Genomic DNA, 12,422 nt, shown 5'->3' on the forward strand with positions numbered 1-12,422 from the left:
GTTTCTCCATTATCTCTTTATTCCCAAGGCTACAGGGAAAAAAAAATCACTCTCCATCAGATGTAGCATAGCTCTTTGATTGAAAAAAAACCCCTCAGTGTTGCCTTGCTAATGAGTCCATACTGGGACACTTCAGACTAAGCTGACAATGACGAGTGCAAGCTTTGGAGCAAGGATGTTGACAATCGCCTACATCTGTTGAAGGTGACTGCCTATAAGTGGTTTTGGAAATCATCACGAGAAAGTCTTTTATAGTCCCCAAGACGGAGATTCTCACCATTCCTGTGTTGCTGTAGGAAGGCTGGACTGATGCCCATGGACTCTAAAACGCCTGCTCCTAGCCACAACTGAAGCCCTTACACATAAAACAGCACAGAGAAGCAACAGGGCTGCTGTTCAGTGCCGTTCCCGGGAGAAGGTGCTGTGTTCAGAGGGGACATGGAGGGTAAGAGCTACCAAAAGTCCTGCCATAGCCAGAAAAAAGAAGAAGAAAAACTAAAGTGCTAAGGGCAGCTAGGACCATCCAATGAGCACATTCACACTTTCAGGATCATACACAATCTACGCAATTACAGGTGTATAAAAGTCATCTTGGTGATCACTCTGTGGTCTATTAATCTGTCACCAACAAATCTGCCCATGCCCTGATCTCCACCCCAACATGAATCTTTCCTAGTCTGTTTATAACCTCTCAGCCACTGGAAAAGGGGACATACTTCTTCGTATTGAACACTCACCAGCGTAACACAACTGATGTAATAATCTTTTTTCCCCCAAAGAAAAAGATGTGAAATTGATGCTGGATTAATAGCTACTACCCAGTTCCCAGGGGCATGATGCCAGGGGTCAGTTTATTATGTGGTCAGCAGCTTGCAAAGCTCTAGTGGGAACGTACTAAAGTACAGTGAGTTTAACTCCTTTAACCTTTTAACAGGGTGGCCTGTGTTGTTCAGTCAATACACCTTCAAAGATTTTGATAAGGAGTGATTTTTTTTTTAAGATATCTTTTTTTTGAGCTATACTGATAGACCATGCTCTGACTGCATTAAGCACTAGAAACAGGCTGGAACCGAAACCTGTATTGCACATGCCTGAATAATAAGGGCAATTTCAAAATCTAACATCCCAGCCCTGCAGTTTGGGCCCACGTCTGCAATATGTCCACACTGAAGGCTGTGATGGGCCCAGGATTCATTTTCCTGAGCGCTTCTCCCACGATCATGGTCTGATGCTCCCAGTCATGTCACACAAGCTCAGTCCTATTGCTGCTGTCCCACTTTGCTTTCCACTTTCACCACCTGGATCCATCCCTGGAGAGCTGTGCCTTCTATAGCACCCTCCCCCAGTTCAAAAAACTCTTGTCCATAGAAACAGCAAAAGACTTTTTTCAACCACAGGATGTAGTTAGTACCATTTCTTGTTCCACTGCAGACTCACGAAGGCTGCTTTGCCCAAATCACTGATGTTTCTCTCCACAAGCTGTGAGGAAATGAAGTCTCGCCTAAGTAGAGCCTGTAAGTCTCTGCTCAGCTGTGTCAAAGTCCAAGCAAAGCTCTCTTGGCACCTCACAGGCTCCTCTCTGGCACGCCCAGACATGCATCAGCCTTCCTGGTGCTATAGTTCTTAAGTAGCATTTGCTCAAAAAAACCCCAAAACCCAAGCGAACAATTTATCCAATAACTGATTAATATAAAATTCATGTATATTCGCTTGACCAGAAATTGGGAACAGGTCTTTCCCTGGCCCATCCACTAAGTGTCCTAGCCCATAAACCCCATGAGATCCATCTGCCACATACAGCTCCCACACATCTTATTCCTGTGCAGCATGAGGAGGTGCAGGAAGCATGGGATCCAAGGCTTTTGACATAGACCAAGTGTATTTTCAATGTGTGCTGGACACTAATTTGGGCTAGCCCTTTTGAGACACCTCATCAAAGCCAGGAGTATTGGAAATAAAGAAGAGCAGAGTCTCTGGGTGTGCAGCTGATCTCCCATCCTGTACCATGAAACAAACTGAATCCCCTGGCCCATGGTCATCAGCTCCAGTGTTCTTCATTACTGGTGGTGTTTCTCCTGTTACCATTACTGTTATTACTAATAATGATAATAAACACACCATCTGCAGAAAAAGGTGATGCTGAGGGGCTTCTCTCAGATGCCTGGACATAAGTATTTTCTGCTGCTAAAGAACCCAGCTTGCTTTTATCATTCATATACATCCCATTGTGAATGCAGAGATATTTCCTTCTGTCTTTTGCATAATGCTTTACAGGCACAGAAAAACCAAGTATGGGAATAAATCCCACCTAAGGAATGCAGTGCAGCAGATCTATGTTTTGCTTTAATTAGCATCCTGATGTGATAGCAGCTTGGGGTGTGTATCGCTGTTTTGTAACACAGTGCATCCTTGCTAGACTCCTTAAGGAACCTGGCAAACACGGCACTTCCCTCCATTGTCTGTTGTTTTTCTCGGAGGCTGAATGTTTTCATTGAAATGTCACTTGCACACCGCGTTCATGGTCGGCTGCTCTCGGAGCGCACTTAGGCATTGGGCTTTCAAAAAACAAAGGGAATTCAGGACTTAATCACGGCTTAGCACTCCGCTTACTTATTTGCAAAACATACAGGTGAAAGGCAAAATCACAAGCAGCGTAGTTCCAGTAATAATAAAAGCTTCTGCAGATTTTATCACAGGTAGGTACCTGCCTGTTTGAGCTGCCTGCCAAGCAGGGTTATAAGGAGCTTGCGTGTGGCGGGGGAGAGCTGATAAGCAGCAGGAATGGGACACTGGGACTCTGAGTCTGCAAACTTCTGGGCAGGGCTCTCCTCGATGCGTGACTTGCGCCCGGCAGGAAGGAGCCCCCGTCATCTTGGCTTTTCTGTGATGGAAATCATCTGAATAATTCAGCAGAGTTAAGATGCCAAGCTGGAAAAACCCCAAGGTCAGTGTTTTAGACTCCGTTTGGGCTGGGTTTTTTTGCAAAGGTAGGGAGAAGCATTTCGAGGTTGGCTGAACTGGGCTGCTCACCCTAAAAGCTTGTTCTCAGCAGAGACGTCAAAGCCTCAAAAGATCTCACGCAGGGGAAATACTCTGGTTTCCTTGGAGAACCAGAAACACCAGCTGACAGGATCAGGGTAAAGCAGCCCTCCTACCAAGCAGATCAGACTCACTCTTTGGGAGCACAGACCCCCAAAGAGGTGGAAAGCCATACCAGGCTGGCGATAGGGTTTTCACTTTCTTTAACTAGATCCTGGTATTAATAGGAATTCCTCTGGATTAGGCACTATTTTTGACTGTGGAAAAAAAGTGCGGAGAAACTCAGAGGTTCAAGTTCGATCATTACTTACCTAGCTACATGCTTTCCAGGGCCTGCCCCTGTAATCTTTCCCCATTTGGACAGTCTCATTACCTTCAGGAGGAATTAAAGAAATAAGACTTCCAGCATAACAGGTTAAAATTGCAGCCTGGAAGACTTAGTTATTAGGAAATGCTCCGTACCTGTAAGGACATTAAGCAATGGTGTTGATTCCCTGGGGAGCATGCGACTGGAGATTTTTAACAACAGGTTACAAAAACATCTGCTAAGGCTGATCGGCCGGTATAGGCAGCATATCCTGCCCTGGGACAGGCAGATGAATTCCATAAGTTTTGGAGGTGCATGCCTTTTAGCCCTATTTTTAGCCTGTTTTCGAAAGGCAGTGAGGCAATGGCTCTCCATCCCAGTTTGCCAGCCCTTAGTAACTTCTGCCCCATTGCGTGAACTTCAACCGAATTTGACAGAAGAGTAGAGATAGCAAAAATATTAAGTTCCTACATATTTTAAGTAAATATGGATGAATAAAGGAGAACAAGGAAATTAATGTCTTCATTGATTTTTAACGTGGCCCCATATCCTTTCGGAGAGGCAACAGCCCCAGCTCCTGCAGCTTTGACTAGTGCAGGGTGCACACAAATCTGCGGGAAACCAAATTCGCTGCTTCACACTTCGATGCAGGTGAACAATACGGATGAAGTCAGAGTCGAGCTTTGGGAATCTGCTCTGACCTGCCCAGGCAGCACGTTCAGAAACAGCATTTGCAAACGGTCCCGTAATGCTCAGACGGAAAAGACGTGTTTATGTAAATCCATTATTATGCGTGATTTTCCAGCATGCAGAAAATGAATCACTGATATCCAAAGATGCTGATTATGCAAATGAAATATTAGTATCTGACAATACTAACGACAATAGGTTATCAGGATATTTTCCTATACTGACAAGGTGAAGTGAGGCAGATAGCTTAGAAGATACAGTAGGGTAATTCTTGCCAAGTGGCACCAGTCGCAACCAAAAACCTGTAACTGCTCATTAACAAAGTTTACTAACATACCGAGACATAGTTCAATAAAACTTTTACTTCTGAAAGCACTTTATTTCCCCGTCTTCTACGATATCCTCTAGGGAAATGCCACCCAGCATCCAGAAGGAATGAAACTTTCAGAGCATTTTAGTGTTTGTCTTTGTTGCCCGTGTAGGTCTTAACGGTACTATAGGAAATCCAAGTTTGGAAAGGAGCAGGTGTTTTCTTGGTTTGAAAGCACATCACCCTAATAGAAATACGACAAAATCTAAATGCTCTACAGTACTTTTCTATAGTGCCTGCAAAATTTTAGCAGAATCATCATAGGAGAGGCAGCGATTATCCTACATCTATGTTCTGCTTTGCAGCTGCACCAGCAACTCCACCTCATACCAAAGCTGAGCAATACTGCTTGGAGCAAAAAACAGCATGGAGTTGTCCATAACCTTGCCAAACTCAGAGTCACTGGGTTGGAATATCCTGTATTTTGGGAAAATAAATGAAGAAAAAATGGCCCAGCCATTTCTACGGAACAGGTTAATGCTTTGAGACAGCACATGAAATTCTGAGTTTTCAAAGCTGGGGATCTCCAAGCTGGACTTCTGGTCTACCTTGCACAAAGAGGATTGTGACACTTTGAACAGTTTTATGATGGCTTGTATACGATGTACATAAAAACAAGGTGGTGAAACCAAAGCCAGAGATCTGATTTCCCCAAGAATGTGCCAGGAAACACACAGGACAGATTCACCAACAGCTACATAACCCTGGGAAGAGCTCCCAGAGGGACTGGCAGGAATAAATTAAGCGTCAAGTAGACACGGACAGCCGCCTCTTCACCTCCCTTCCTACCAACTCCAGCACAGACACTGACACCTGTGCTTGCCCATACCTTTGACACAATAAATGAGGTGCAATATTTATCTTTTAAGATGGCCTGCTAACAAGCATGGCTTTCAAGTAAAAGTAGATGTAACAAAGGGCAAACATAAACAGGGAGGCTCAGTCTACCTCCAAAAGCCTTCTCCCACAGAGGTGCTGCGAGATGCTCAGGGGCTGTGATGTGGATTTTCCACAACATTGCAAGGAGTGCTCTAAAGGCTGGTAATGAAAATGCTGTCCATGCAACAAAAAATCTCCCTTGGGAAACATTAGTTAGTGCCCACTTAGCGAGCAATGAGCCAGGGAGAAGGTCATATGGATTTGAGATTTGTTGTGCCCATGATACTGATCTTTGAGTGGCCCTAATTTTACCCCACCCCCCTTTTTTTTAATCTAAATGCTGCTTCCGGACAGCTGCTTGATCAGAACCCCTTCTACTTCATATCAAATGCCAGTTTTAAATGTAGGTAACTGTTGTCTTGTTTAGGATAAATACACAAAAGTGAGAAGCTAAAAAACCCACAAGGAATCTAATAATAAATAGGGCAGAGACGTAAACAAATAGATACCTCATGCCGTGCAATAGTTCACAGCTATTGTATCAACAAGTTGGTGTTACCTTGGAAACAAGAGATTATCCGTACATGCCTTCTCCCAGATGGAAACTGGGAAAGGAGGCATCCAGGACTGATTTTGAGTCTTCTGGACTTTGCGGAGTTGCCGCCCAACTGTTGATGCCAATCGATCCCAATCCCAACTATTGATGAAAATTCAGAGGCAGTGCAGAGGTTGCACCATCCTTAATGCAAGGTCCACAGCGATGAGGGTGAGTACCTGGCCATCCACCTGGCCTCTCCACCTTGGGATAACATAACCCTTTTCCAGGAAAGCGCAGAAAGGTTATTCCCTGGAAATACTCTGTGCAGAGCAGAGGACAACATGGCCTTGTCTGATTCACAGCAGCAAGGAGGGCTAACAGCAACGGCTTGGCACAACATCAAATGACTTTAATAAAATAAGCTTAAGCTGACGTGTTGTACCCCATAGCTGAGGCAGATTAAGAGCATGCACACACACGAGCTTCATCACATGGGCTCTCTGTGTGAGTGGGAGTTTGTTACAGCGCTGTCACTTGATTGCGTTCAAGTGTGTGCCTATATTCAAATAAAACAGCCCTGTAGTTTTTGAGGATTTTTTCTTCTTTTTCTTAATAGGAATGATAAAAAGCATCGATCCCGCTCCCTGGCAGATTCAGTTCAATGCATTTGTACGCGGGATGTCTTGGTCTACCTCGTAACACAAGGCACAGCTCTTCATCGGGGCTGGGGAGTGCTCAGAGCTGCCACCCTGAACGCTGTGGATGGGTTCCCAGCTGCTGACTTAAGCTGGGCATCTCACCCTGGTGGGCATCAGTGAAGCTGTGTCCCTCTGGAATAGCTAAATGCTTGGATGGCCCTTGGAAACTTAGTTGGCTGGCTTTACAAATACAGCTATAACAGAAAGGATAATTCCCTAGTAAGTGTTGAACTGTGAGCAAGTAGAAATTTATACTAATATATATTCAGTGTCACCTATGATTACAGACCTACATTTCAGATAATCCAATGATCTGGATGTAAGAAATTTAGAAAAGTGAGTGTTACACTACATTAAACAAGCTAATAATAAGTAGGAGTAATATTGATTTATTTTGTTCTAAAGAGATTGAACAAAAATAAGGATTTGTAAATCAGCTGATCACAAAATTAGTACTTCCTACAACCCAGCTGGTTTGTTGGAATTTGTACAACACTGAAGTTCTGGTGCAAGTCCTTTTGCAGCACTCTGGGCTGAAATGTCGGGCTACAAAAACAGATTCAAAATGTACAGGGCGCTATTCTTCCTACACTGCCAGCAGAACAGCTTCTAAGGACATCTCCATGCCTGGATGTTACCAACAGACAAGGGACCAGCATAGTCCCTAGGGGCTTCCCGTGGGGTATTTAACCCCAGAACTGCCTCTATCAGATGCTCCAGGCTTCCCTATGGCACACCTGGCTCTTCCCAGTTGTGATTTATCCCTCTGCTCTGTCTGTCTGCTCTGCTCTTGTTTGAGGTGACCTCAAAATTGAAAAAGAGAGAGACTAGAGTTGGTAAGAGGAAATTTTAACTTCAAGTCATGTTCTTTTTAATTCATTTCAGAAAGAGGAAAAAAAAAGCCTGTGAATTCCCTCCTCCCTGCTACGTGGATGTGATGAGAGGACCAGGTCAGCCACAGTGTATCGTGTACCTGATGGGATCCTGATCTTCTCAGGCTCAGAGGGGGAAAATGGGGAAGAAGAGGGGTTCTGGTGAGAGAGATGTGTCAAGGAACGATGGTATGAGCTACCGCTGCTGCTGAGACAAGGACGACGTTTTCTTGCAAATCCAGCACCCATGTACCCATGCACATGGTGGCATCTCGGGTCACCTCTTGCTCAGTACAGAGCAGGTATCTGTTGAGTCACAGAGAACTAAACCGTGGCAATTCCATACGTACGGAACCAGTTCTGATCCCTTTAACATCTCCTCTTCACTCTGGTTTGATGTGGGTGAGACTATTCACAAAACACCTTAGTTCCCAATTTCACAACAACCCAGCCCATCACACCTGGAGATTCGTTTTTAACCAGCTGCCGGAGATTTTGTAGACTGTAGCAGGCAAGACAAATACCTCTCATGTGTCTCATCTTTTGGGTTAAAGAATAAAACCAGAACAAGAAGAGTTGGCAATTTTGACACCAAAACTTCATTAGGTTCAGTACTTACAATTGCATGACCAGATATAAATGGTTCGGACTCTCATAGATGTCTTCCAGGGCAACTATATTTTCATGCTTGATCCTGAAAAACCACAAGATAAGATAAGATGAAACAGTGATTTTTATTTTTTTAAGTGGCTGCAAAATGTAAAGCTGTTTTTAGTTAGACACTACTTGTCAGTGCTTTATTCAACATCATAAAATATGATTTTGACGGAAGTAAACAGTCAGGAGTGCTTCACAGCCCAGAATACTGTTATTACTCACAGAAAATTCCTTCAATCCTCTCTAAAGCCAAAATGTTTAAGAGTTAAGTTTCTGGGGCATTAGAGGTTTACAGTTCCCGTGTCAGATGAATGAAGATGGTTGGTTGGAGGTTAAAGTCTCAGCAGCAAAGCAGGGTGCGAGAGGGAGTGATGGAGGCAGGGTGCGGGCTGGCAGGGAGAAGGCAGGGATTTGCCCCCGCACAGAAGCTGACACAGGTAGGCAGCAGCCGTACGACAGCCCCACGCTCCTTCCCACCAAATTTGCCCTGCTCCGATGTCACACCTGGTCTGGATGCCCGAATTTCCCTGCAGTGTTATTAAGCACCGTGCGCTTTCTGTGCAATGGCTCCAAGCATCTTCATGGGTTTTCTACACCCTCGCCATTCCCACCGATCATTCCCACTAAGCCTCTTGTCAAAATGCTAGCTTTAAATAGAAAAATCATCTCTACAGGCATACATCTAATTAACTACTAGAGCAATGCCTCTCTGAGTTTGCTCCTTAAATGCTTACAAATAATTTCCAAAGGATACATCTAACTTGTGCAAACCCTAAAGAGACTACCCGTACAACTCCAGGGGCAGAATATTGATTACACCAATTGCAGATAATCATTTTAAGAGCAAGAGAAAGCTGGGAAACGCTAAGTGGAGACCACTCGTTAAACAACAGATGGACACGTTCAGAAAGAAAGTAAAACTGCATTGTCAGCAAATGCAAAACTCAAATGTTTCAAGGTTCAAGTAGCTTAATTAAGATGCTTAATCATGTGTCAGGACCTCGTCCTCAATAGTCCCAAGTGCCCTAATGTCTGCGTGAAGATACTGAGAGCAGAAGGTCCCCTGCGCCCGTGTCCTGGTTTCAGCTGGGACAGAGTTAACTCTCTTCTTAGCAGCTGGTACAGTGCTGGGTTTTGCATTTAGTGTGAGAATGATGTTGATAACACGCTGATGTTTTAGTTGTTGCTAAGTAGCACTTATCTTAAGTCAAGGACTTTTCAGTTTCCCATGCTCTGCCAGCAAGCAGGTGTGCAAGAAGCTGGGAGGGAGCACAGCCGGGGCAGCTGACCCGAACTAGCCAAAGGGATATTCCATACCATGGAACGTCATGCCCAGTGTATAAACTGGGGGGAGTTGGCCAGGAGGCGTGGATCACGGCTCTGGCATCTGTCAGTGGGTGGTGAGCAATTGCTTTGTGCATCACTGGTTTGTTTTTTTTTCCTTTTTTTCCCCCTCTTTTTTTGTTATATTCCTTTTCATTACTACTATTATTATTATATTTCATTATTATTATTGTTAGTATTATATTTTACTTTAGTTATTAAACTGCTCTTATCTCAACCCACGAGTTCTAGCTTCTTTCCTGATTCTCGCCCCCATCCCACTGGGAGCTGGGGGGGAGTGAGGGAGCGGCTGTGTAGTGCTTGGCTGCTGACTGGGGTTAAATCACGACAGCCCGGCAGGATCTTTCCTGTAAGAACGTAGACTAATCCAATTTCCTTTGAATTCACTGGAAAGATTATGACTGACCTGAATTTACGCCCATAATCAGTCATCAAAAGCTGCATTCATATAAGGACCTTCACACACAGGAAATGTAACATCAACAATAAGTGAACTCAAACATAACGCACTACAGGATGTCAGGGCAACAAATACATGAGTAGGTTCCTCACTCAACATAAATATCTGGAAAATCCCATGATAGTTTAGCAAAATTTCCAGGTAGACTGCATCATAAATTAAGTTCTTAATATTGACCACAGGAAACCAATACAGCACCCACTTGGCTTTACACAGCACATGTTTGGAAACATTTATTTTGTTGTGCAGGTCTAGTGCCTGGTCCCTTAAGGGTTACAGTTAGGACAAGGGTGGTTTTGCCTTGTTTAAGTTAGTTGAAGGTACACTACAAATGACATTTCAAGCAATTAGTCACTTTTAATGAAAATTATTATATGTATTTATCCATTTTCTGTTATGCACATGCACATTCACATGCTCATTTGTGTATCTCCTATCATCATGATCAAGGCAGTTTTAATACAAATAATCTGCCATGGTGTTATCTGTTTAAAGTCTCCAACTTAGTCTGCAGTACGTTTTCTACCATGCACACATTAATGCTTTGCATTTCTATTTTTGAGAACCTCAGAGGTTCTCCAAACCAACCTAACCCCCTCTGAGACAGCTGCCAGCAACACCTAACTGTCACACACGTGGCTAACGGGCGGCTTACCCACAAAGACGAACAGCCAGGGAGGCAGAGGCCAGAAAAGAGCTCATCAGACACGCAACGCTGCACACTGAGGGTTGCCACAAGACCCTCTCCCCTTTCTGATTTGCAAACCAAATGGGCACTGCACCGCTAGGCTCTCTGAAGGCAGATAAATTTGCTCAGTTCTAAAGCGAATTGGGGAGAAAGGGTCTAGTCCTACCACTGCGGGGTCCTCTGGATTGAGCAATCTGCCCCTCTTTGAAATCAGATGCAGGACGTGAGCACGTGGGATTCAGGGAGACAGCGAATATAAAGTGTAATCTGGAAGAAGGCAGCAGCAGAAGCTGAATCATCCCCTAAGTACAAAGGGAGCCACCCCCAGAGGGACGAGGGTATTTGGAAGAGGATGTCCCTTTGGGAGGTGATGCCTGCGCTCACCAGCCGCCCCAACTGCTGGTGGCCGCTGCACTCGAGGGGCTTGCTGAGATGGGAAGGAGGCACTTTTTTCCACTTTCTCTCAGCCTCCGCAAGACCAGCAAGGCCTTAATCACGGAGTTACGCAGTGCATAATATTCCTGGTGAAGTGCACATTGCACGCCTGCAAACGAAGCAGCTTGTCCCACACAGCTTTTCTCTACTCAGATGGACTCTCAAATGACAAGCTATTTAAAGGAAAATGGAATTCAAAATTTAAAAAAAAATCGACAGAAATCACTTGGGGAGAAACCTACGGTTTAGATCAAGTTGCAGGTTGTGTTGCTGAAGCCGGACCAGAGCAGCCATGGGCTTCCCATCAGAGGTCACCGCAGCCAGCAGCAGCCACCCGCTCCTCTGCCGTTCGCCCCACCCGCAGAAATTAGCACGCTCCTTTCTGCACTTTCAAGCACGGGTGAGCAATTGCTTACAGCCCTGATACACAATAATTAACCCTTCAAGGCTGGATACTATTCATTACAATAACACCCCGGGGTTCGGGAAATCGGGTGCGGTGTCATCACAGCATTTTGTTGATACCACAAAGGCCAACAGGGATTGGGACAAGTTTGTCCCACTCTTCTGCGAGCAGATCAGTGATGCCAGATATACGGGTAACAGCTCAACTGGCTTGCACAGATGCTCGGGTACATCGAGAGCCGAGGAAAGCCCTGTGCAGTGGCAGCTACTTGATGGTCATGGATCAGGAGGGATTTGGGAATGGCTTAATTAACTTCACTTTTATCTCCCTCTGGAAGCAGCGAGTGAATCTCAAAGGTTCAGAGGATTCATTCTGCTAAGCCTTCAAATATCTCCACGCAGCCCCACTGGTGATCTCACTTAGCAGAAATACTCACCGGACTATCTGATCTCCTCAAGACCTGCCAGGATTAATTTTTTTAAAAGGTGCTGCTCTCATTTTACAAAAGGAGAAGTGGCATGCAGAAAAGTTAGAAGTTTTCCTGTAATCACATGAGAGGAGGGAGCAGAGGGGGCCAAGAAACCAGATCTCCCAACCCCAGAGTATTATCTTAACCAATGGGCCGTATTATTCCAATCCCTTCTCCTTCCCATCTTGGTGAGAGGATCTTAACCCCACTTCTCTGCAGCCTTTTTCTTCCCTCTGTCCCCCCTCTCCAGCTTACCCCCTTCCCAACGTGTGGCTCCCATGCTGGAACAAATAAACCTGCCCTGGATTAACTCTGCGCAAAGCAACACATCAATGTTGTTGCGGTACGTGATGGTGCAACATTATGGCTGTAGCAGAGGGGACATGGACATGGACTGGGGTGACAGCAGTTCCCATTGTTTCCAAAGAAAGAAAAAAAGCCCTGAAAGTGAACATCAAAACATGGGCTTGGTTAAAGCAAATTAGATCAGATTACGTAAATTGTTATAAACAAGGAAACATCCAGCTAACGAAATCTCCCTTACCACCCTTTTAACCTCCCCTTCATCAC

At 44.8% G+C, this 12,422-nt stretch overlaps 1 protein-coding gene across 2 annotated transcripts in view; it reads right to left on the bottom strand.

The window, feature by feature from the left end:
• Nucleotides 1-12,422, bottom strand: part of CAMK1D (calcium/calmodulin dependent protein kinase ID) — a 230,884-nt gene that overhangs the window by 80,489 nt on the left and 137,973 nt on the right. For both annotated transcript variants that reach the window (XM_050900482.1, XM_050900475.1), the window contains exon 3: nt 8,013-8,087. In XM_050900482.1, coding sequence (XP_050756439.1) covers nt 8,013-8,087 — 75 coding nt within the window. The remainder of the gene's footprint in view (nt 1-8,012; nt 8,088-12,422) is intronic.

Source organism: Gymnogyps californianus, chromosome 1 (genome assembly GCF_018139145.2).
Source record: "Gymnogyps californianus isolate 813 chromosome 1, ASM1813914v2, whole genome shotgun sequence".
NCBI lineage: Eukaryota > Metazoa > Chordata > Aves > Accipitriformes > Cathartidae > Gymnogyps > Gymnogyps californianus.